Here is a 24,939-nt window from a genome sequence, read left to right on the forward strand (position 1 = left end):
CATCAACCGAAAATCACTTGCAGCTGTATCGGACGCAGTACTCTCTCCGTCACAAATAAGTATACTTTTAGGTTTGTTCTAGGTCAAAATTTTCCGACTCCCTCCCTCCCAGAACAAGTGACATGGATGGATTTGTATAGATTTTTATGCAAATCCACGTCACTTATTTCAGGACGGAGGGAGTATATTTGACCAACTTCATTGAAAACAGTAGCAACACGTATGACATCAAATCGGTATGTTATGAACTAGATTTCAAAACGGATCCAATGATACTAATTTACTATCATTATGTTGTTAAGTTTTTCGATAAAATCGATCAAACTTTATATCTTTGACTTAGAACAAATCTAAAAATACACTTATTTGTGAACGGAGAGAGTGGAACATAAGTGTTAAAAATAACACGAGCTGTGCTACTCTGTCTATTCAGAACTGGCACTTGTCTGAAACTTCTGTAACTGTAAATCCGAGTCATATTTTATTTCTAAGACTTTGAATCGACATCCACCATATTCAAGTTACCGCTCCCTCCAATCCAAATTGATAAAGTGTCAAGGTAACAACAACATCGGTGTATGTATATAGACTCTGAATCAGCAAGTGCGAGTCGAGTGAACTGACGTGAGAATAGTTCCTGCGTAATAGAAATAACTATGAGTTGGGATAGATGTAACATTATACCATTCTGTCAGGCTTGATATTAAATAAATAAAATATGGATGTGCATTATTTTGATGTAGACATCTGGTGTTTCAACCTCCTTTTGAAAAAAAAATTTATATCATTCTAGAGTCACAGCTGGAACAACAATGTTATTCCTACGTGCAACGCCAAAGAGGCATCGATTAGTAGATATTTTAAAAAAGGTCTATCTATTTCTCAGTTGCCTGATTTTTCAGAAAAATGTTTTAAATCTAAATCAGATCTTTTAGATTAACATCTGAGGCCCATCCCGCTTTCTTCTTGCACACATGATATCGTTGGATTAAGATCCGACGGTCGATCACGTCAACAGATTTTTAACTAAAAACCAATCTACTTCTAAATAGGGAAACCGAAAATTGAGAAATAATGCACCGATCGATGAACGCTCTCGCTGTCTCGCATCGACCACGGCGATCCCGACCATTACATTACTTAACTAGCCTATATAGCTGTGCTCGATAGTCGATCGATCCACAGTGAAAGCTAAGGCTAAATTTGTTGGCGCGCGCGTCACCACTGCGTCCATCGACTCTTGTATTCTCCGTTCAAATCACTAGACCTCTTCATATATAACACCACCTGGCCAGCCTTCAGTCACACACACACACTCACCGCACGCCTAGCCATAGCCCATAGCTGACTGAACACGCCGGCCGGCGCCCTGATGGAGCAAGCAACGTACTACTACCTCTTCCTGGCCCTCCTCCTCCCTCTCCTTCTGAAGCTGCTGACCAAGAAGAACGACGGCAACAAGCGTCTGCGGCTGCCGCCGGGCCCGTGGCGGCTGCCGGTGATCGGCAGCATGCACCACCTGGCCAAGGACCCTCTGACGCACCGCGTGATGGCGGACCTGGCGCGGCGGCTGGACGCGCCGCTCATGTACCTGAAGCTGGGCGAGGTCCCCGTGATCGTGGCCACGTCGCCGGAGGCCGCCCGCGACGTGATGCGCACCCACGACGTGCTCCTGGCGACGCGGCCATGGAGCCCCACGATCAAGATCATGATGGCCGACGGCCAGGGCCTCGTCTTCGCCCGCTACGGCGCCGCCTGGAGGCAGATCCGCAAGATCTGCATCCTGGAGCTCCTCAGCGCCCGCCGCGTCGCCTCCTTCCGCGCCGTCCGGGAGGACGAGGCGTCCCGCCTCGTGTCCGCCGTGTCCGCGGACGCCGCCGTGAAGGCGTCGGTGAACGTGAGCGAGCGGATCGCGGTGCTGATCACGGACTCGGCGGTGCGCGCCATGATTGGGGACAGGTTCGAGCGGCGGGAGGAGTTCCTGCAGGCGCTCGAGGAAGGGCTCAAGATCGTCACCGGGTTCAGCCTCGGCGACCTCTTCCCGTCGTCCCGGCTCGCGGGCCTCGTCGGCGGCACCGCCAGGCTCGCCAGGGAGAACCACCGCAAGTGCTCTGAGCTCATGGACTACGCCATCAAGCAGCACGAGGACCGGATCAAGGCGAACGCCAACGGCGCCGGGGACGGCGGAGGAGAAGAGGACCTTGTTGGCGTGCTCTTGAGGATACAGAAGGAAGGCGGCCTCGACGAGCCCCTCACCATGGGGATGATCAAAGCCGTCATCCTCGTAAGCAAACATATAACGGAGTACTATCTAGATTACCTCGTCTAAAAATCGTTTTAATTGGCATCCGTTTTCCTGCAGGACCTGTTCAGCGCCGGGAGCGAGACGTCGGCGACGACGCTGCAGTGGGCGATGTCGGAGCTGATGAGGAACCCGGAGGTGATGCGTAAAGCGCAAGCCGAAGTACGCGACAAGCTGCAAGGGAAGCCCAAGGTAACGGAGGACGACCTGGGGGAGCTCAAGTACATGAGGCTGGTGATCAAGGAGACGCTGCGGCTGCACCCGGCGGCGCCGCTGCTCATCCCGAGGGAGGCCATGGAGCAGTGCCAGATCCTCGGCTACGACGTGCCCAAGGGCGCCACCGTGATGGTGAACGCGTGGGCGATCGGCAGGGACCCCAAGCACTGGGAGGAGCCCGAGGACTTCAGGCCGGAGAGGTTCGAGTCGGGGCTGGTGGACTTCAAGGGGACGGATTTCCAGTACGTGCCGTTCGGGGCTGGCCGGAGGATGTGCCCCGGGATGGCGTTCGCGCAGGCGAGCATGGAGATCGTGCTCGCCGCGCTGCTGTACCATTTTGACTGGGAGCTCCCCGGTGGCGCCAAGCCGGCGGAGCTGGACATGACGGAGGAGATGGGGATCACCGTCCGCCGGAAGCACGACCTGTGCCTGAACGCCGTCGTCCGCGTGCCACCGGCTTGTTGATTTGCGGTTTGGAAAAGAATTCTGATGTAGTACATGGATAATGCATTTTCCTTTGATGTTGCGGAACTGGATACCCGCCACAACCACAAATGACGCTAGTCAAAACGTCAAATCTTACCACTGAACTGGAAAGAAGGATTCATCAAGACTACTGTTAATACATCTTGTCGTTTGATGCTTTGCATTACATCTGACGATAATACATTTTCCTCGCAATTCACACATAAAGCTACTGTTACAAGGTGTACATTAGGCAAGGAGCACTTTCAGCCTCAACACATTATTTCTTCCGAGCTTTCCTGGAGCACATGATTCTTTGTTTTTTATTTTGACATCAATGATTCACTGTTGCGCATATCATACAACAAGTCTTCATGGTAAATTGGTACATTTGATCTTTTGGCCTCTATAGGCATCGAGTGCACACATATCAGGACCAATAGTTGGATCCCTCGGGTCATAAGATACTAGGGCATAATTCTAGTATGAGAGGGATATGGCCCTCAAGGCACATTAGCAGACATCAGGATGGAAACTCCCAGGCATTGAACTGTTCTGCTGAGCCTGCTGGAGATGCACCCTAAGTGCATAATTATTTATCTGCAGCATGAGGAGATTTCCATAGAATCAATTAGAAAACCGCAGTATAGGATAGATAGCTAAGAGCCAAGGAAGCAAGATCTGAAGAACACCTCGAGAGTTTTAAGTTGCCCCTGATACTGCAAAGCCAATTGCTTCAGGTTCTGAACCTCCTGTGTCCTAACATCGAACTCTTTTTGGCGCTCATGTTGGATTGCAACCCCCCGTTTGAGAACAGCATTCTCTCGCAGAATTATTGCTAGCTGCTCCTTTAGCATCACATTTTCCTATGAACGGGTAAAAACATAACTGTTTGAGCTTCAGCAGGTATAAGCCCTACAGATAAAATGTGCACATTACGACAGTGTATGTATTACCTTAGACAAGTTCTGCACTACCTCGGGTCCTACTCGCTCCAGGATTGACATTTCAATTACCTCCAATGCTCTTGATGCACGGGCCCGTGCATCATTTATGTCAGAGGCGCTTGTCATCTCTCTGACAAATAGGTCAACCCATTCAGAGCTATGATTTGTCTGACAATTACCTGCCTTGGGTGAATTTCCAGAAATAGCATCCAAATGGCCATTACTAACACCACCTGTACAACCACCTGCACAAAGTTTCAAATTGTACAGTTTTTAAAAAAGTTCAGCAATCAGAAATTTGATTAAGGGATACATTATTCAAGAAGATATGTACAAGGCTGCATTTGTTTTTCTAGTAGAATTATAAAACCAGAAACCAAGGGTGTTAATATGGATGATTGTGGCACGTAGGATAATTGTTGAGGAGGATGAGTGAGAAAGAGTAGAGAGAATAAAACTGACTCCTTGCGAAGAGTTGGGACTCTTAGCTTAAGAGTAAACGTCATTGCCTTTGTACACCATGGTATTTGATGCTGTTAGCAAAAGGACAAATAACTGGTTCATGAGCTCAATTACCAGACAACGGTTGTACCAGTTGACCACACAATTGGAACATGAATAGGTGTTTGAGCCATCTAGTAACCAATGCTACCTGATATTGCAACATATGCTTGTTTTACAACAGAAGGTACAGATAAGTTGTGGCTAATTTCTTTACGGGGAGAGATGAGGCTCCCAGTTTGAATACAGAGCAGCGCAGAAAGTAAAATGGTGATTTCCATCGTGTTTGTTTCTCAAAACGATGCAAAGTGAAAACCCGACCAGACCAGTGATTGGAGCACCATCCAGTTTTAGAAACTGTGAAGAACACCAGAATGTGCAGGATAAATATAGCACAACGAAATTAAATAAAAAAAATTATATGGGGCACAAACATGACAGGTGCAGTTTATGGTAATGTAATAATTAAAATGCAAATCAGGACTGACTACGATGGTCACACAAGAAGCAGAATGATTAAGCTCACAGTTCCATTTATAAAACACATTTCTATCAAGAAGGTAATTAACAAAACAATTAAATGTGGCAAAGTTTGATCAAATGCTTAGCTCTTAACTTCCTTCGAATGTAAATTCAATCAGCATACCTTCGGCCGTTGACTTAAGGGCTGTTGACAGGCCATTCTCAGATTCACAAACAGCAGCTGATAAGATAACCTCTGCTGACTCCAGGTGAAGGTCATTCAAACTCCTTATTGCAGAATCCAAATCATCTCCAGATGCCTCAAGAGCTCTTTCAAGCAGCTGGAATCATTTTGAAGACAGTAGTATCAATATTATGCCGTACGTACAATTAGAATCCACTATTTATTCACTAAAATGATGAGCTGAAATATATATCACAAACACAGTCTAGTCATCACCAGTCTAAAATCATAAGTTCCAATACAAGATGCACAGCTTCATATAGCAAACCATACCTACCAACCAGAAACTTGCACCTGGCACAGTGAAAGCATGGCAGCAGGGGTACATAACAGAATTGATTTGTAAGGAAATATGTATGAATGTTGCATTTACATAAGTCTACAGCAGTATTGAAAATTAATGACAAATATTGCCAATTGTTGGCTGGAAAACATGTAAAGGGTGCTTATAAAAGCATGCCATGCTAAAAGATGGTAGGCAAATTCCAGCAAACGACAAATATATCTAAACTATAAATTTGAAAGTGTCCTAACCAAATAAGCATATAGATAAATTTTACATGGGCAAGAAATAATGACATTGTGACTATCATTTCAGTGGTTCACCTAGCTGATATTTGCGATTTGTCACGAACTACGTCAATGTATGAATATTAGGAAGACATATAACAGATGTAGAAGACGACCTAGAACACAAAACAGATAAAGCATGTATTCCGTGTGGGAAACAACAGATTAAGGAATCCTATTTCCGATTCGTGAATCAGAGATGTATACCCCTAACAAAACTCTATTACTATGTGGCTACCCAAATCACAAACCAAACAAATTGGGAAATAGGAATCAGGTAATTGATAATTAAACCATTACAAATCCATATTTCATTTGAGCAATCTGATTTGTTGTTCAGACACAATCTTATTTCGCACGTTTGGGACAGGCAATCGGGTGTGCGTGTGAACCTGCTGTTGACGCAGCCGCTTCATGCTTTCCCTCGTTGCCGCCAGAGCCGTCTCTTGATCAAGAGTTGGTGGCGACAGGGTGAGAGGAACTGGAAATGGTGGTGGCGGCGGTGGCAGCGGCGGCAGTACTGAGAGGGGGTTAGGGTTGGGGTGGGGGCGGGGGCGGGGATTACATATTAAAGTTATGGACAGGTTGGGCTAGAGTATAATTTCAGTGGTTATCATAGTGGTTGTGAGCGGTTGGGCCGGCCCGGCCCAACCTGCCCATGACTTTAACATATAAGCCCCCAAACCAACCCTAACTCCCTTTCGATCCCGCTGCTGCCACCACCACCACCATTCTCACTCACTCCTATCCTGTCCCCACCAGAACTTGAGGAAGAGACGGCACTGGCAACAACGTCAGAAAGCATGAAGCACAGCGACAGCGCGGCACGACGAGACACCCTGCTGGTTTATTTTCTACTCTTTCTTGGTTTTCTCCGTTCATTCATAGCAGGTTCACACAGACACCTGATTGCTTGTTCCAAACTTAGGAAATTACATTGTGTTTGAACAAATCAGATCGCTCGAATGGAATACGAATTTTATAACGGTTTAAGTCATAATTACCTGATTCATAATTCTCAATTTGTTTGGTTTGTGATTCGGGTACACAATCACCCAACCACATAGAAATAGGGTTCATTAGGGGGTATACTTCTCCGATTGACGAATTAGAAATAGGATCCATGAATCCGTTGTTTCCCACTTGCAATACAATACACTACTAGTAGTATATGTACAGTAGTTACGAAAGAAAAGAATTTATTATCTGGTAAACACATATCTAACAATCAGAAGATCCTAACTGTGAAATGAGGAGAAACTAAAAGATGGCTCTGAATGGTAGCCAGACCAGCCCAATTAACCCAAGAAATGAGGATGGCGTTGATGGGCAAGGACCGACCGCCGCCTAAACTCCTCCCAAGCTGTAGCCTCCTAATACATAGCGCTGATTCATAATGGCATTTCGACTACCACTTTAGTGCTTCATCTAGCTGATATTTGTGATTTTTCAGGAATTACATCAATGTAGAAATATTAAGAGGACATATAACAGATGTAGAAGATCCAATCTAAAACAGAAAATAGATAAAGCATGTATTCCGAGCGGAAAACAACAGATTTAGGAATCCTATTTCCGATTCGCAAATGAGAGGTGTATACCTCTGACAAACTCTATTACTATGTGGCTGAGTGATTGCAAACTGTGAATGCGGATCACGAACCAAACAAATTGGGAAATAGGAATTAGGTAACTAATACTTAAACTGTTATAAATCCATATTTCATTTGAGCAATATGATTTACAGTTCAAACACAATCTCATTTCGTATGTCTGGGACGGGCAATCGGGTGTCCGTGTGAACCCTCTGTTGACGTAGTCGCTTCATGCTTTCTCTCGTTGCCACCAGAGCCGTGTCTTGGTCAAGATATGGTGGTGACAGGGTGAGAGGAAGTGGAGATGGTGGTGGGGGTGGCAGCGGCAGGATTGAGAGGGAGTTAGGGCTGGGGTGTGGGAGGGTGGGGGGGTACATATTAAAGTTATGGACAGGCTAGACTATAATTTCAGTGGTTCGCCTAGCTGATATTCGCTATTTGTCACGAACTATGTCAAAATATAAATATAAGCGGAAATATAACCGATGCAGAAGATCCTGTTCTAAAACGAAAAATACATAGTGGTTGTGAGCGGTTGGGCCGGCCCGGCCCGACCTGCCCATGACTTTAACATATAGCCCCCCAACCCAAACTCCCCCTCAATCCAGCCGCCGGCGACGCAATTCTCACTCACTCCCACCCTGTCACCACCAGATCTTGACGAAGAGACGGCTCTGGCAACAAAGTAAGAAAGCATGAAGCAACATCGACAGCAGCGCGACACAACTCCCTGCTGGTTTATTTTCTACCCTTTCTTGGTTTTCTCTGTTCATTCGTAGCAGGTTCACACCCACACCTGACTGCTTGTTCCAAACTTAGGAAATTATATTGTGTTTGAATAAATCAGATCATCGAATGGAATACCGATTTTATAACGGTTTCAGTCATAATTACCTGATTCATAATTCTCAATTCGTTTGGTTCGTGATTCGGGTTCACAATCACCCAACCACATAGGAATAGGGTTCAAAAGGGGTATACTTCTCCGATTGACGAATAGGAAATAGGATCCATGAATCCGTTGTTTCTCGCTTGCAATACATACTAGTAGTATATATATAGTGAGTTATAAAATAAAATATAATAATTTATTATCTGGTAAACACATAGCTAACAATCATAGAAGATCCTAACCGTAAAATGTAGAGAAACTAAGAGATGGATTTAAATGGTAGCCAAACCAGCCCAATTAACCCAAGAAATGAGGATGGCGTTTATTGGCAAGGACCGACCGGCCCGCCGCCTTAATTCCCCCCAAGCTGTCGCCTCCCCACTTACCAGACTACTCATGCAGCAACCGTGACCAGAGGGATACACGAAGGCAACTACAAGACATGCAGTGGCACAGAGGACCGAGCGATGCGTGAGCGGGAGCAAATTCAAACTCTGATCTAGATCACTCCATAACTATAGTTTAAGCGAATCTGATAACTTTGGTCCAAATTATCATCATTTGTTGATTCATAAGCATCTAAAGTAAGGCAATATTCATCAAAGCTATGTTCCATTTCTGATAGTGATATCACAACAATTTATCCATCTCATCCAAATGACTAGTGACACAGTAACCTAAACAAATAGGGTTAAAATTAAAATGTGTCTACATCAAATTAAGCAATACACAGGGAAACCTTATAAGAAAGAAAAAACAAGGCAGGGTTTCAGCATCCAAACACCACAAGCATATGGAAAATCCTAAAATAAGTCATCACAGATCTAAAAAAGCAAATAAGGCGTTTCACACCCAAGCACCGATCTCGCACCAAAACAATGCTTAGATTAGCCAACAAGTGGAGCGTGGTTATCCCCATTTCATTCACAACTCCAGCGCAAAACGGAATCCAACACTCGCATAGCACAGAATTGGCAAGAAAGGAGCTACCTTCGTACATCCAAACCACAACTCTCCGTGCCTCAGTATTAAACCAATTAAACGATGCAGGGAGACGAACCTTGGGATCCATGTGAGGGAAGAGGGAGTGGAGGTGGTGGAGGAGAGTCTCCCGCCGGTAGGCGTCGTCGAAGGCGCGGGTCGGGGAGCAGCGGGCCCGCTTGGAGGGGTGGTGGTGGGGAGGGGAAGGGGGTGAGGAGGGGATAAGCTCGTCGCCGAAGATGGAGGACCTCTTGCCGCACACTACGGCAGACATGGTGGCACCCACAGCCTCGCCGCTTCGTCGATCTGTCCGCCGCCGCCGCCGCCGCTCGCAGCCGTGCTACTCGCCCCCGCCGCGGGGGTCGCCCACCATCTGGCCCGAGAGGGTCCGGCCGGTAACCCTCTCCTCCAGCGATCCACGGCGGAACCGGAACGGGCTCGGGCTACGGAGGCGTGCGCGGTTAGCCAGTTCGAGGTGGCAGGCAGGTGTAAATTTTCTATTTTCCCTCGACGGGCGACGACCTCCTCCTTCAGGCTCCAGCTTATTTATTTGCTGTTCTGGTCACTCGGCTGGGCTCTCGGCTCTCGGGGCGCTGCTGTCTTGGCTGTCGTCCGTCACGACTAAAAAGGTTTCCTAAAATAATTACCTTCATTTTTTAAAAGGCCACAAAAATTGTTCCAACAGGATCCCATTTCCAATCCCTAAATTTTTACTGACAATAGAAGAAATTATTTATCCAATCTGATAAATAATTGAGATACATGTTACTGACAATAGAAAAAATTATAACGATAGAAGAAATTAGGCAGAAATTTTAGTGGATACCGACATAGAAGGAACTACGAGACAACTTGACAATAGAGAAGTTCTCGATAATTAGAACAAATTCTGGGTGACAATTAAGCTATCACAGCAGTAGTAGCTGGTTGCAGGTGTGGAACACGGTTGAAGAAAAAACAAACTAAAACTCTTTTTTGAGAAAACGTCTGATGTATATATTAAGAAAGGGAGTTTGTGTACAAGTCTAAGAGGACAACACTCAAAGATTACAATACAACCCTACACGACTAGGTGCTCGCCGGGAGCAACGCTCCAAGCCCAACTGCCTCCGCACGTGCCCAGAGTCTAGCGTCAGCCTTGATCTGGTCAACAACAAAGATGATATTGGCAGTGGCGGAGGCAGGGACCAGGCCAGCCCTAGCCCTGGCCCCCTTATGATTTGGAAATTTTACTTTAGTCCCTATATAGCATTTGCTATTTCATCATATAAACTTCATATTTTTACGTTTCGCCCCCCCTACAAATCATCCCGTCTATTCTGGCCCTTCTTATACTTTTTTTCTGTCTCCGCCCCTGGATATTGGGAGTCGCATTGTCGAAGATGGCCGCGTTACGATGCTTCAGATCCACAGGCCATAACATGATGATCGACGAGGTGCCCTTTCCGGCGGTGGAAGGGGCGGAGCGGACGGATGCCTGCCACCAAACTGCGAACGGGACACCGGCGGTCGGTGGGCCGACCGTAGATCGAATCGTATTGGAGAAGTGTCTTTTTTTAAAAGATACACAAAACCAAAGTTTCATTAAAACAACAGTAAGGCATCAAGGCGAATGGCTTAAAAAAAAGGGTGACTTTGTTGAGTTCTCAGTCCAACTTGAACCATCAGACAAATCGGAGTTTAAGATAACTACTCCCTCATTTCCGAACAAAGTGACATGGATTTGTAAATTCCACGTCACTAATTTTCTCCACGTCACTTATTCCCGGAAAAAGCGAGTACAAGCACATATTTCAGACAGATCGATATTCATACTTTGATAGGAAAAAAAAACTAACGATTTTAAACTAATGGATCTAAAATCACGATTGACTTAAGATGTAGAATCAAATAAAAATCATTAATATGAGTAGTACGCAAAGAACAAACAATCGAGATAAAGGATGTAACCTAGAAACTATATCGATCGACAATTCGACATGCTGCCCCTTAAACATCACCTTCACGCCTGAATCCAGCCCCTCAAGGTTAGGTAAACTTTAGATTCTGACTTAGGATGGCTGATATGCCTGGATTAGTAGCGGATGGCTCAAGGTTATGTAAACTATATCGATCGACATGCTGCACCAACGTCTACTACAAACATCAGACGTCTTCATCGATGAAGCATCATATGCATGCGTCATCAACATATAACGCCAGGAGAATTTTATCGGCAAGGCAACCAAGCTGGTTGTTATGTGCAGTCCTGGAAAAATATGGGAAACACCTCTGCTGTTGTGCAATCAGCAGTTCCACACTACTGAAGTATACTTTTCTACTTGAGCACTGCTCCAGCTTCCAGATCAGCTCACATTGACTAATTGATAGGAACAATTGGAAGAAAGGGCAGAAATGAAGTCAAAAAGAAAGAAAAGTGAAGAATTAGATGCATGTTAGTAAATTTTTAGCAGAACATTTTGTAGCTTCTCAGTCATTAATTACAGGGATTGCAGCTTCTACACGCACAAGTTCAGCTTGGTTATCTTCACAACTCACAAGAGATGCTCCAGAATATAACCCCAGAATCGAAGATTAGGCACACTATTAACAGAGAACACAGATTGAATACCAAATAACAAGTTATTCTAGTGTACGCCAACATTAACTGCAAACCCAATGATGCATCTGATGGTGCACAAACCACACAATCAATTGCTGAAGCTAAAACCTTACCATATGGGAATTCTTATGTGGAAATACCTTACATGTAGTTGATGTAAGCCTATGCGTGCACTGCATGCTCAGTTCTTTCTCTGATTGAGAGGCACTTTCTTCAGATAAATAATGGGCCAGGGCTCACAAGAAACTTGCACTATCAAAACACACTGCACACTTGAAGCACAGCTAAAAAAGTGCCTCTCAATCAGAAACTGAAGCCTTCAGCATAGGATAAGAAATTAAGATTACACCAGCACAACTCAAAAGAGAAAGTCGAATATTACAGCCGCAAATAAGAAACCATGCTAGTTGTTATGTGCAGAACTGGAGAAAATGTGAAAAACACATCTGCTGCTGTGCAATCAGCAGTTCAACAGTACTGAAATATACTTTTCTGTTTGAGCACTGCTCCAGATCAGCTCACGCTGAATAATTGATAAGCACAATTGAAAGAATGGCAGCGATGCAACATTATCAATGAGTATGTAGATGTTGTAAATCATTACCAGCCCATTTTATAGCTTCTCAGTCATTAATTACACAGATTGCAGCTTCTACATGCACAAGTTCAGTTTGGTTAGCTTCACAATTCACAAGAGATGCTCCCCAAAATCACAGATTCAGTACATTATTGATGTAATGATGTATCAGAAAAACTCTGTGAACTGCAATATTAACAGAGAACACGGATTCAATGCCAAAAATCAAGTTATTCTAGTGCAAGCCAACATTAACTGCAACCCAATGTTTCCATGCATCTGATGGCACATAAACCACAGAATCAATTGCTGAAGCTAAAACCTTACCATATGGCAAGAATGACTTGAAACAAAGGCAACGATCAAGAAGAGAGCATGAGGCAATGCGTCAGGAAAAATTCTGAACACTAGGAATCGACTTGTTCATGTCTCAGTGCCAAGTCTCAGGCGTCTCAGAAAGACAGCAACCATTCTCATGTCTCAAATTCTACTATCCCACTATGAACTGAGAAGCAAAATCTCAACAGGAATCCCAAAATTGGTCCGTGATTCATTCCAGCAGACAGACAAGATTGCACAAGTAGTACCTTCGCTTGTATCAGGCGATCTGCCTCGTCGTGCCAAGGCCCATGGCTCAATGGAAGAACCAAATCCATGGCGAGCAGTTGGACGCGGGCCCTCGCGGCAAGACCCGCTGGATTTCCAGCTCTAAGCGTCGGTAGTCGCACCGGCCGGTGTCGCTGCAGTGGTAGCCGATGGTCGTCGAGCCTGGGAATTTCTCGGCGTTCAGGAAGTAGATATACCCGCCGGGCTTCGTGTAGACCCCCGTCGTGTAGGCCCTGGAGCATCCGCGCCCGAGGAAGAGCAACTGCCCTGGTGGCATGTCCCAGCAGTTGAGCGTGTAACGTGCACCCTGACGATCCTGCAACCTGACGACATGGAGTCTTATCACGTTCGGGGCGACCGGCAAGGAGGCGAACCTCCTGACGATGAGCAGATCCTTGCCGGACACCACGAGGTAGCGGGCGATGGACCCTGCCCCGGCCCCTCCGACACCACGGAACATGCGGGCAGTGGGGGCAGTGCAAGTGCGTCGCATCGTCAGCGCGCCGTCCTCGGTGATCACCGGCTCGTAGTTATAGACAAACTCGGTGCTCGTGAGGACGTAGAAGCACTCGAAGTCGCCGCGCCTGTAGTGCACCACGTCCTCCATGAACCCGTCCTCCGTGGCCGTGGGGATCATCTCGTCGGCCCATGAAGCACGACGGCCTACCTCTGTATGAAGCGGCGGCGACCAGTGTGCCATCCCCGGGCGCCAGAACGCGACGTTGGTCTTGCCAGACGTGAGGGCGGCGACGATGTAGGCGCCGTCGGGGGTCGGCGCGGCGGACAGGACGGCGGCGTGGATGGCCAGCACGGGGTACAGATTGCTGTGCTGGATTCCCGAATTGCTCCTCACGGGTGCTTCCATGTTGTCAGGTAGGGCAATTTGATTGCCGGAGGGGACGTTGAGCAGTGCATATCGCCCGCGCGGCGCATGGAGCTGGACGACGAACCAGCCGCCCGGGAAGGAGCCGCAGAAGCGCGCACCGACCGGGACGTGTTCGGAGTTCTCCTGGTGGGTGGAGCCTCCGAAGACCCGGAAGTGGAAGGTTCTCCCCGTGGACGGCATGAGGAGCCAGGGGAGCTCGGCGGGCTGGTTCTCCGTCTGCACCGCGACGAATCGCCAGTGCTTACAGACGGCGGAGGCGTAGACGCGGTCGGTGAGGGTCGGGAGGGAGCGGAAGATGCGTCCGAGGACGTCTTGGTTGAGGCTCGCCCACGTCTCGAAGGCGGACGCCATGGCTTGGCAGGAGGGGAGGAGGGAGTTTTTCGTCTTGGCTTCTTGCTGGGGAAGGAAAGGCGAGGGCCAAATTGCTTGCTATGGGAAAAAGGCGAGACTATCCGTTGCGGCCTGCGGGACAGCAGGGAGACAGTAAAGGATGTGGCCTTTGTAATGTGCCCCCTATAAGTTTCTGTATTTAATACGGAGTACTCCGTAGTAGATCACGGAAACATATTAGTATTTCAATATATTCGTACTTTGCTTTCATTCGTGTTGTTACATAAAGGAAAATATTGATTCGAAATTGTAGAATAGACCGTGGCCAATATATGTTGATCAAAACTGAATTAATTTTCACAAAGAAATGTTTAAATTTAGTGTGTCATAATCTTTTGTGTTGTTAATTTGAACTAGTGACGCAAATTGGATCCCACGAAAAGCCCACTTCTAGTTCAATATTTAAATCTTTTGTTCAAATTTTGGGTTAAAATGTGAATAGCAGATTTGAGAATTGAATTAGAAGTGGGACTTTCTCGGATCTCGTTGGCATCCCTAATTCAAATTAAGAAAACAAAATATGACACGCTAAATTAAAACATTTTAAAATTTAAATAAAAGATTTACAAGTTGAACTAGGAGTGGGTCTTTAGAGGGATGCAACACTCGGGATTCCAATTGCATCCCTAATCTGAACACACATTTAATTGTGTTAGTTATCTTGATGTCCCATGATTATAGTATGTTACTTCAGTAGGCATTGCGTGACTGTACGCGTGGTGGTGTGTGTATGTGTTCTCATATACATTGTACTTGATATTTCTTTAAAAATGTCAGACGCGCTGTAAATTTTGAATACTGTCAAACTAAAGAAAACATCGAACACATTCGATCTTCTCTTCTTCTTTTAAGTTTTACCATATTCTATAAAAACACATCCTATCATCAAGTTTTAATCATGCCCATCATGGTCCACTAAATTGAGGAGTGAATATTTTACCGACATATCTGTGATCAATATACATCATATGTAACCATTTATATTTTATTTCCACATCTTACTTTAGGTTTATATAAGTAAAATAGTTGATACTCACTCCGATCCTAAATTCTTGTCCTCGTTTTAGAAATAGATGATACTCCCATGAATTGAACTAAAACTACGACAAGACTTTATGATCTAAGGGAGTATTTATATTTCGGAAATTCAGCTATCCGTGTACTTGGTGGAGCACAGTATGAAAATCATCAATTTTTAGGTCTATATTAAAATAACTGTAGTCTTTGAAGTTTTGATTGTCCCTTATTCTGTAGATTAGCTGCAACAAATGAAATCCATCGAATGGTAACTGATAAGGGGTGGGATGCCCTCATCAGTAACGTAATTCACGATTAGTGCATATGCTAATTAAGCAAAGCAGCGAGATCAACTCACTGACTGCTGATATCAGCAATGATGCCGTCACATGCATCCGGTTCTTGCACGAATTGGACAGCCAGATCTCTAGAAGCAATGCCACCGAAGAGATACTATGTGTCCGAGTGTTCTATGTTAAATCTCAGCCGTTAAAACTAGGATCCTCAATATAACCAATGGAGGAGATAATTTAGCATGTGTGGACGAACGCAGAGGCCTCTTGTTTTTTTATATACTAGCAAAAAGCCCCGTGCGTTGCTACGGAAGAACAAATGTGACGTACGCACCCACCCCCGGACAGTGGTGGCATATTCGTAATTTTGGCAAAGTGACGTACCGCAGCGACGTCCGTACCATCACCACCGTTTCGAATTTAATATAATGGTATAGATAATTAGATTTTTAGTATCTACGGATATCCAATTTTTCTTAACTTCTCTAATTCTTGCAAGTCCATTTTCCCTAATATTTCTTCCTTCTTTAAATTAGCCGAGTTTTTGAAAAAACCAAACTTTAAAATTCAGTATAGGTAGTTTCTTTTTATAGAACACCTACTTGCCCTAATTGTTTTTTCAAATTTGTAGGTCACTGAAATTTACGAAGCTATATTTGGTATGAAGAAATACCAAAAGCTCATTTGATTAGGGCCTAAGGATTTTAATCCTTCAAAATTCATATGAAAACTCCTTTGAATCAAATTGTCGGGAAGGCTGTATTTAGTTTAAATATCTCCAAAGTTGAACTAAATAGTAGCACTTTCGGAAGAAAAAATATAACATTCCAAGTGACATGTTTTTGGCTTTGGATTTTTGTTCATACCATCATGAACAATATCTTTTTTGGCTTATAAGTCAAAAATTTAAAGCACAAATTAAGCCTAACCAAAATTACACTATCAAAGCACACTGAATGCAACCACTTGAATCACAGCAAAAAAAAGGGGTGCAGAATAGTCATCCAAACTCAAGCCTTCAACACAGGATAAGATCAGACCAGCACAACTCACAAGAGAAAGTGAAATATTACAGCTGCAGACCATGCTGGTCGTTATGTCTAGTCCAGCCCTGAAAAATATGGAAACACGTCTGCTGTTGTGCAATCAGCTAGCAGTTCCACACTACTGAAATATACTTTTCTACTTGAGCACTGCTCCAGATCAGCTCACGTTGAATAATTGATAGGAAGAATTGGAAGAAGGGCAGTCAAAAAAGAAAGAAAAGTGAAGAATTAGAAGCATGTTTGTAAATTGTTAGCAGCACATGTTGTAGGTTCTCAGTCATTAATTGCAGAAATTGCAGCTTCTGCATGCTTAAATTCAGTTTGGTTAGCTTCACAAAGTACAAGAATGCTCCAGAAATATAACCCAGAATTACAGATTCAGTGCACTATTGATGTATGTATCAGGAAAACTCTGAAATGGCATATTACTAACAGAGAACACAGATTGAATACCAGAAATCATTTTAGTGCACACCAATATTAACTGCAACCCAGTATTTCCACTCATCTGATGATGTACAAACCGCAGAATCAATTTCTAAAAGCTAAAAGAACCTTGAACTGCATTATGTGAGATCTCCATAAGTACACTCGAAACACTAGGAATCGACTTGTAATGCCTCAGCAACCATTTTTCATGTATCAAATTCCACATTCCCACACTATGAATCGAAAAGCAAAATTTCAACAGGAACCCCCAGAATTCCTCCGTGACATTCGTTCAAGGAGGCAGACAAGATTGCACAGGTAGTACAGTTGCTTGCATTAGGCGACTCTGCGGCCTCGTCCTGTCTCCTGCCACGGCTCAATGGAAGAACCAAATCCATGGCGAGCAGTCGGACGCAGGCCCTCGCGGCAAAACCCGCCGGATTTGAAGCAGGAAGTGTCGGTAGTCGCACCGGCCGGTGTCGCTGCAGCGGAAGTCGACGGCCGTCAAGCCGCGGAATCTCTCGGCGTCCAGTAAGTAGATGTAGCCGCCGGGGTGCCTGTGGACCGCCGTCGTGTAGGTGTAGGCCCTGGAGCATCCGCGCCCGAGGAAGAGCACCTGCCCTCGAAGTTCCAAGGAAGAGCAGTTGCGCCAGAAACATGAATCCTGAGGCTGACCCTCCTCTCGCAGCCTGAAGACATGGAGTCCTATCCTGTCCGGGGCGAACGGCAAGGAGGCGTACCTCCTGACGATGAGCAGATCCTCGCCGGACACCACGAGGTAGCGGGCGACGAGCTCCCCGGGCCCTGCCGGGGTCCCTCCGACAGCATGGAACATACGGATGCGGACAGTGTGTCGCATCGTCAGCGTGCCGTCCGTGGCGTTCACCGGCTCGTAGAAAAAGAGTCTCTCCGTGCTCGTGAGGACGCAGAAGCGCTCGAGGTCCCGGCGCCTGTAGTGCACCACGTCCTCCATGAACCCGTCCTCCGTGCCCGTGGGGATCATCTTGTAGGCCCAAGACGCGCGACGGTCCACCTCTGTATGAAGCGGCGGAGACCAATGTGCCATCCCCGGGCGCCAGAACGCAATGTTGGTCTGGCTGGACGTGATGGCGGCGACGATGTAGGCGCCGTCGCGGGTCGGCGCGGCGGACAGGGCGGCCGCGTGGATGGCCACCACGGCGTATGTACTGTAGTGCTGGATTCCCGTAGAGCTCTTCACAGGCGCGCCCATGTTGTCAGGTAGGGCAATTTTTTCGCCGGAGTGGAGGTTGAGCAGCGCATATCGCCCGCCTGGCGGCGCCTGGCGGAGCGCGACGACGAACCAGCCGCCCGGGAAGGAGCCGCAAAAGCGCGCGCCGACCGGGACGTGGGGGGTCGCGTGGTGGGTGGTCCGTCCGAAGAGCCGGAAGTGGGAGGTGCTCGCGGTGGACGGCATGAGGAGCCAGGGGAGCGCGGGCAGGGGATGGTTCTCCCTCTGCAGCGCGACGGAGCGCCAGTCCCTACAGACCTGCGAGGCGGAGGCGAGGTCGGTGAAGGATGGGAGGGAGCGGAATATGTCTCCGAGGATGTTTTCGTTGAGGCTTGCCCACGGCGGCGACGCCATGGCCATGGCTTGTCAGGAGGGGGATTCTTCTTCCTGTGTTCCTTCTCGGGGAAGGCGAGGCGAGAATATTCGTGCGGGACTGCGAGAGACAGAATGATGTGGCCTTTTTAAGTTGGTCCCTGTACTTTCCCTATTCCATAGGTTATGGAAACATACTCTCCTCGACTCCTCCTGGGAAATTAGCAATTGCCGCTTCGTTTTACTCCGTATAATAAGACATTTTCCATCCACGCGTCAACCTCCTTTTAAGGCCCCGTTTGGAACAAAGGTTGGGAAAAACAAAGGAACATGTAAATCACAGGATTTGACGTTGCATGCATCTCGAATCCTACAGGAACTAGAAACATAGGATTGAATAAAAAGTCATTTAGTCAGCATAAAATCTAATTAACCAAGTGTGCATGGTCCGGATTATACGCACAGCTTCATTATCCTTTATCCTCTGAAAGACACGAACCAGATCCAAAGGAACGAAGATGTTTCTGGTGCTAAATACAGCTTCTAGTCTATGGTATCGTGAGGATATGGTAGGCTTTAATTCCATCGAGTCATCTAGAGTGTGTTTGGTTGTCTGCCTAGGGGTGGATGGGATAGGGATATCCACATTTTTCCTGGATGGCGTTCATTTGGTTGGGTGGATGGCATGGATATGGACAATCAGATAGGAAGCATATTACTCTCAGATGCTGGCCGAGCAAATCCCAGAAATTTGGCCGGACGAGGCGAGCCAGGCATGGGCGAGCGCGCGGCCGAAGCGTTTTCCCCCTCCTTCCCCCCTCTTTTCACCTCCTCCCACGACCTCTCGCGACTCCACTCCACTCTCTCTCTCTGGCGAGTTGGCGGCGACGACGGCGGAGGCAGGAGGCGCTCTCAGGTGATCTCCCTCCCCGTCTCGCTCAAATCCGGCCGACCCTCTCCTTCTCTCCCTCTCCCTCTCCCTTTGCTTCTCTCTCAAATCCGGCCGCCACCCCATCACCTTCTCCCTCTCAGATCCGGCCATCCCCATCTCCTTCGGGCCGTCCCCATCTCCCTCTTCCTCCCCCGGCCGCCCCATCTCCCTCCCCCGGCCGTCCCCATCTCCCTCCCCCGGCCGCCCCATCTCCCTCTCCCTCTGCTTCTCTCTCAAATCCGGCCGCCACCCCATCACCTTCTCCCTCTCAGATCTGGCCACCCCCATCTTCTTCCGGTCGTCCCCATCTCCCTCTTCCTCCCCCGGCCGCCCCATCTCCCTCTCCCTCTTCTTCCCCCGGCCGCCCCATCTCCCTCCCCTGGCCGTCCCCATCTCCCTCTCCATCTCCCTCCCCCGGCCGCCCCATCTCCCTCCCCCGGCCGTCCCCATCTCCCTCTGCCTCTCTTCCCGCTCGGTAGCTGCAGCCCGACCTCATCTCCCTCTCCCGGCCCACCACCATCTCCATCCCCTTATGCCTACCTCTCTCTCCCTCTACCTCTCTTCTGATTTCCCTCTCCCGATTGGCTCTCTCTTTTGTTCTGTGGTTTTATTTTTGTCAATCTCACTCTATGTATCTTCATGCAGGACACAAAGGAAGAGGACTTGTGACTTTGCAAAGCTGAGGTATGTGGTATTGATACATCTATCTTTATATTTGCATGGTAGAATTGCGTGTAGTGTTTACTGATTTGCATGTGAAGTTGAGATTATTTTGTGAACCTTGAATTGTAGATGGATAACAGGACAAAGATGTTGATTTATGCGGCTGCATCGTATATGCTTATCTCGATGATGGCTGTGGTTGTTGAGTCTAGGAAAAGGAAAAGGAGAGAACATATTACATATGGGCCAATGTTTGATAGGGATAGGATGAGAATAGAGTATCTAGATAATAAGATATGGAAGAATGACACGATATGTATAAACATGCTTAGGCTTAGAAGAGAACCTTTCTTCCGATTTTGTAAACTTTTGAGGGATCGTCAATTGCTTCAAGACACAATTCACATGTGTGTCGAACAACAAGTAGCCATGTTTTTGAACACCGTTGGGCACAACCTTAGGAATAGGTTAGTTGCCACTAATTTTAATAGGTCCGGTGAAACTGTTAGCCGTTATTTCAACCTAGTTCTTCATGCTATTGGTGAACTACGAAATGAACTTATTAGGAAGCCTTCGATGGAGACACCAACGAAAATACAAGGAAATTACAGGCGGGATCCATACTTTCAGGTATGAGAATGAGTGGCAATTGTATTAAAAAAATGTAGACATGAAACTGTAAGGTTCTAATGAATTTTGTCTTTTATTTTACCAAATAGGATTGTGTTGGAGCTATCGATGGTACACATATTCGAGCTTCTGTTACTAAGGCCATGGAGCCAGCCTTTTGTGGTAGAAAGTCCCATGCTAGTCAAAATGTAATGGCCGCTGTCGATTTTGATCTTCGCTTCACATATGTGCTGGCTGGTTGGGAGGGGGCAGCCCATGATGCTCTAGTTTTAAGAGATGCTTTAGAACGCCCAAATGGATTACGTGTCCCACAAGGTAATAAATCAATTATGTAGCTTCATTTCTTAGTATAATTAATTCAAATGTACCAAAGTAACCAACTTGTCCCTCATGTTAGGAAAATATTACCTAGTTGATGCTGGGTATGGAGCCAAGCCGGGATTTTTGCCTCCTTTTCGTGGTGTGAGATACCATTTGAATGAGTGGGGAAACAATCCTGTGCAAAATGAGAACGAGTTGTTCAACCTTAGGCATTCTTCTCTTCGAGTGACCGTAGAGCGCGCATTTGGGTCACTCAAGCGGAGATTCAAAATACTTGATGATGCCACTCCATTCTTTCGCTTCCCAGCTCAAGTGGACATTGTTGTAGCCTGCTGCATTATTCATAATTGGGTACTAGGTGATGAGATTGATGAATATATCATACCCGAAGATGAATGGCCACCTAATATAAATTATGCTTCATCTTCAAGTGGCCAAGCTCAAGAGCATGCTTATATGGTTAATTTTCGGCAGGGAATAGCCAATCAAATGTGGCAAGCCCGAGAGAACTACATTGCCAATAATGTGTAATTGTTCATTGTGAACCTATTTGTATTTGTGAACCCAATGTACAATGGTACTATTGTAATGTTATTTGTTGGAGTTTATGGACTGAATTGAGTTTGCAAGTGTATGTGTTTGACCTGCCTAACTTTGTAGGAAATGGATGTTGAAGGATCCAAAGGGGGTGGTCAAGTGTGCTGGACACCTCCAATGTCTTCATTCATGCTTAATCACTTATTTAATTTTGTGGCTGGTGGTGTGAGAACATCTCATGGTTTCAAGACCGTGCATCTCAATGCTTGTGCTAAAGCTTTCAATGATCATTTCAAGACCACTGTGACTGGAGCTCAGGTGTATAATCACAATAGGACATGGAAAAGGAAGTGCCAGCGAATAGCAAAACTCAAGAAACTGAGTGCTGCATTGTGGAATGAAGACAAGTGTATGGTTGTTCTTGATCATGAGCATTACACGGGTCATATTAAGGTATGTACATGCTGGAATTACTTTGCTATTGTCCAACTAGTTGCTGGAATCAGTTTTGAATGTCACAAACTTGCTGGAATTTACTTTGCTATTGTCCAAATAGTTGCTGGAATCAGTTTTAAATGTCACAAACTTGCTGGAATTACATTGCTATTGTCCAAATAGTTGCTGGGATCAGTTTTAAATGCCACAAACTTGCTGGAATTAATATGGTATTGTCTACTAGGATAACAAAGGAGATGAGCCGTACCTAAACAAAACTCTTGAGCATTATAATGAGATGGTTACAATCTATGGCAATGGTATGGCTACTAGAGATTATGCAAAGGGCTCAAGTGAACCACTAGCCACTGATTTCGTGGACGTTGAAGATGATGAACCTGCCGATGTTAATGCTACACCACCTCCTAATGAAGAAGTTACTCATTCATACAATGTTGGTGAGTCATCTGCCTCTAGGCCCTCAAAAAGGACAAAGACAACACAATATGAGGAACAAGGCTTAGGACCCACACTTGTAGCTGTGGGTGAAAAGCTAGCTGTGGCCATAGAGAAGAATGTTAGCAACGACAACACCCCCGAGGGTCTTTGGGATAACATGAAGACACTTCCAACATTTGGTAGGGATTTTCTTGCTCATTACTACGCCTATTTGGTTGAAAATCCACGAATTGCTAGGGCATTCCACACCTTGGATCATGATGAGAAGATGGTTTGGGTTGCTAGGTATGTTAGAAATAACATTCCTTCTCACCCCGAGGCTAACCCTCACGAATGAAGGCATATGTATCGGTTGCATGCCATATTTTGTTGTTGACCCAAAACAATGAACTTGGGATATTATGACTTATGCTTTTGTTGTGAACCAATGGATGTATGACTTAAAACTTGCTGGTATGTAATGATGATGGTGGTATCTTGTTGGTATGTAATGTTCACGGTGATACCTTGTATATGTTTGTGCGTGTGCTTGATGGTATCTTGCGAAAATATCTTGTGTGTACAAAGTTAGTATTGTTGAATCCAAGTTAGTATTTTATAACTTATTCATATCTAGTGTGTTCATATCTTGTTCATATCCACAACCTCATATTCACCCTATCCACTCAACCAAATAGAAACTGGACTCGTCCTATCCATATGTTATCCATCTCACCAAACAAGAACCCGGCTCATCCAACTTAGACAACCAAACACTGAAACTGGATATCCCTAGCTAGCCCATCCATGGCTATCCCTATCTAGCTTAACTCGCCCGTGAAACAAACACACCCCTAATGGCTGTCTGGCCGTGGGCGTGTGTGCTGTCGATTGCCTGGCTTGTTCCCACGCGAGAAAAAAATGAGCTCCCACTGGATGTTTTATTTCCTGTGAATCTGTGGGACAGGAACAGTGTTTTGTAGGAATTTTACTTTCCTATCCTTTGTTCCAAACGGTATAAAGGAATTCATTCCTGTGAAATCTAGTTTCTTTGCTTTTTCAGTGTTCTATCGAATAAATTTTGGTGCAACCAAAATCCCGTAGAATTCAAATGGACATGATATTGCAATATTTTGATTTTTCTATTTTTTTGTTTTTACAATCCTTCAAATCCATTAGTCCCACGTATTTGTGTTGCTTACACAAAGCGATGCACAAGTTTCGCTTCCAAGAGGTTTCATTTTTCTATATTTTCCACATTCTTGGTTTGTATTTTCATTTTCAATTAAATTTTAGTATTTGTTGTTATCAAAAAAATTCTAATTTCTCCAATTTGTAAGTCTATTTTCCAGAAAAAGAAAATGAATCATCCGAGTTTTCCGAAACACAACTTCAAAATCATGTTCGTGTAGTTCTGTTTTTCGGAACACCTACTTGTCCTAATTCTCTTTTCAAATTGCTAGTCTTGAAAATTAGCAAAGATATAATTGGTACGAAGAGATTCAAAGGGCTCATTTTATTCAACGGGTTTTTCTTAAACAAATTGGAGTATTAAAATCCTTAGGGCCCGCTTGGATTGTTGTATTTTTGGCGGAGTCACTAGTATTTATATAACTAAATACTAGGTCCTGCACAAGAAACACAACATTCCAAGTCGGTCTTACGAGTATTTCTTTTGTGGGTTGTTTCATTTTTAGAATCAAATCGTATCATAATTTTTTTCTAAAGACCCATGTACACTTCCTAGCATAATCTTCGCCTACTCCAGTCTCTTTGAAGATCACTTTAGTTTTTGTTATGGTCAAATCAAACAAACTCTGTTACAAACAAAAAAAACCATATAGGGAATGGATGGGGACTACATGAGAATCTTTTTCTTTCTTTCTTGTGTTTTCATAATCCTGCTAATCATCAAAGAGTCCATGATCATCAATTGGTTTGTGCGTGAGCAGGACACTCGAACTGGCATATAGAACTGTAAGCAAGGACTGGTAGATAGAACTATAAGAGCAACTCTAGCCGTCTCCCCCATATGGCAAAGAATAATTTGGGGACCGGCCGCGTCTCAGCCGGGGCCCCGATAGTAAATTGGGGCACCATTTAAAATTCATTGAAGTTGGCAAAATTTATTCAAATGAGGTGACATTTCATAAAGTTCGGTGACATTTCATTGAAACTTGTGATAATTTACAAAAATTTAAAAAAACGAAATCAAACCCTAGCCCTAGCCTAGTCGTCTAGCCAGGAGGCGCCGCTGCCCAAGCTGCTGCCGGAGTCGTCGAGGATGATGACCCGCGGCTCTTGCTTCACCGGCGTCACCTTCTTCACCGCCGCATGCGCCGCCTAGTAGTCCGGCCACGCCTAGACTTTGGTGTCGGAGGCCGTGTAGCCCAGGAGGCGCC

The 24,939-nt window shown here is 45.6% G+C and overlaps 5 protein-coding genes and 1 non-coding gene across 6 annotated transcripts; 2 read left to right on the forward strand and 4 right to left on the reverse strand.

Moving 5' to 3' along the window:
- Positions 1-1,208: 1,208 nt before the first annotated feature.
- On the forward strand, positions 1,209-3,145 carry LOC100821505 (premnaspirodiene oxygenase). Its single transcript, XM_003570797.3, has 2 exons — positions 1,209-2,284; positions 2,363-3,145. Exons 1-2 carry the CDS (start codon positions 1,373-1,375, stop codon positions 2,981-2,983), a joined length of 1,533 nt encoding a protein of 510 aa, XP_003570845.1. The 5' UTR covers positions 1,209-1,372; the 3' UTR covers positions 2,984-3,145.
- Positions 3,119-9,700, reverse strand: LOC100823885. Its single transcript, XM_003570804.4, has 5 exons — positions 9,255-9,700; positions 5,078-5,234; positions 3,940-4,175; positions 3,676-3,849; positions 3,119-3,583 (listed from the first exon to the last, which is right to left on the reverse strand). Exons 1-5 carry the CDS (start codon positions 9,447-9,449, stop codon positions 3,497-3,499), a joined length of 849 nt encoding a protein of 282 aa, XP_003570852.1. The 5' UTR covers positions 9,450-9,700; the 3' UTR covers positions 3,119-3,496.
- Positions 6,130-6,512, reverse strand: MIR7761 (microRNA MIR7761). The gene has a single exon (NR_127050.1). It is a non-coding gene; the product is annotated as a microRNA MIR7761 (primary transcript).
- Positions 9,701-12,884: 3,184 nt separating the features above from the next.
- On the reverse strand, positions 12,885-14,324 carry LOC112271515. The gene has a single exon (XM_024460731.1). It carries the CDS (start codon positions 14,195-14,197, stop codon positions 12,989-12,991), a length of 1,209 nt encoding a protein of 402 aa, XP_024316499.1. The 5' UTR covers positions 14,198-14,324; the 3' UTR covers positions 12,885-12,988.
- A 3,073-nt stretch (positions 14,325-17,397) lies between these two features.
- LOC104583952 lies at positions 17,398-18,630 on the reverse strand. The gene has a single exon (XM_010237995.1). It carries the CDS (start codon positions 18,628-18,630, stop codon positions 17,398-17,400), a length of 1,233 nt encoding a protein of 410 aa, XP_010236297.1.
- Positions 18,631-20,062: 1,432 nt separating this feature from the next.
- Positions 20,063-22,895, forward strand: LOC100837391. Its single transcript, XM_024460733.1, has 6 exons — positions 20,063-20,197; positions 20,306-20,806; positions 20,896-21,121; positions 21,204-21,652; positions 21,788-22,117; positions 22,344-22,895. Exons 2-6 carry the CDS (start codon positions 20,306-20,308, stop codon positions 22,893-22,895), a joined length of 2,058 nt encoding a protein of 685 aa, XP_024316501.1. The 5' UTR covers positions 20,063-20,197.
- Positions 22,896-24,939: the final 2,044 nt, after the last annotated feature.

The sequence above is a fragment of the Brachypodium distachyon genome, chromosome 3 (genome assembly GCF_000005505.3).
Source record: "Brachypodium distachyon strain Bd21 chromosome 3, Brachypodium_distachyon_v3.0, whole genome shotgun sequence".
NCBI lineage: Eukaryota > Viridiplantae > Streptophyta > Magnoliopsida > Poales > Poaceae > Brachypodium > Brachypodium distachyon.

Excerpts from the sequence above, each read along its gene's own strand:
- LOC112271515 (XM_024460731.1), bottom strand. The coding sequence starts at position 14,197 with ATGGCGTCCGCCTTCGAGACGTGGGCGAGCCTCAACCAAGACGTCCTC.
- LOC100837391 (XM_024460733.1), top strand. The coding sequence starts at position 20,306 with ATGGATAACAGGACAAAGATGTTGATTTATGCGGCTGCATCGTATATG. Across the intron at positions 20,807-20,895 it reads GGCGGGATCCATACTTTCAG|GATTGTGTTGGAGCTATCGA; the intron begins GTATGAGAATGA and ends TTTACCAAATAG. Across the intron at positions 22,118-22,343 it reads ATTACACGGGTCATATTAAG|GATAACAAAGGAGATGAGCC; the intron begins GTATGTACATGC and ends ATTGTCTACTAG.
- LOC100823885 (XM_003570804.4), bottom strand. The coding sequence starts at position 9,449 with ATGTCTGCCGTAGTGTGCGGCAAGAGGTCCTCCATCTTCGGCGACGAG. Across the intron at positions 3,850-3,939 it reads TAGTGCAGAACTTGTCTAAG|GAAAATGTGATGCTAAAGGA; the intron begins GTAATACATACA and ends ACCCGTTCATAG. Across the intron at positions 3,584-3,675 it reads GGCAACTTAAAACTCTCGAG|ATAAATAATTATGCACTTAG; the intron begins GTGTTCTTCAGA and ends CTCATGCTGCAG.
- LOC100821505 (XM_003570797.3), top strand. The coding sequence starts at position 1,373 with ATGGAGCAAGCAACGTACTACTACCTCTTCCTGGCCCTCCTCCTCCCT. Across the intron at positions 2,285-2,362 it reads TGATCAAAGCCGTCATCCTC|GACCTGTTCAGCGCCGGGAG; the intron begins GTAAGCAAACAT and ends GTTTTCCTGCAG.
- LOC104583952 (XM_010237995.1), bottom strand. The coding sequence starts at position 18,630 with ATGGCCATGGCGTCGCCGCCGTGGGCAAGCCTCAACGAAAACATCCTC.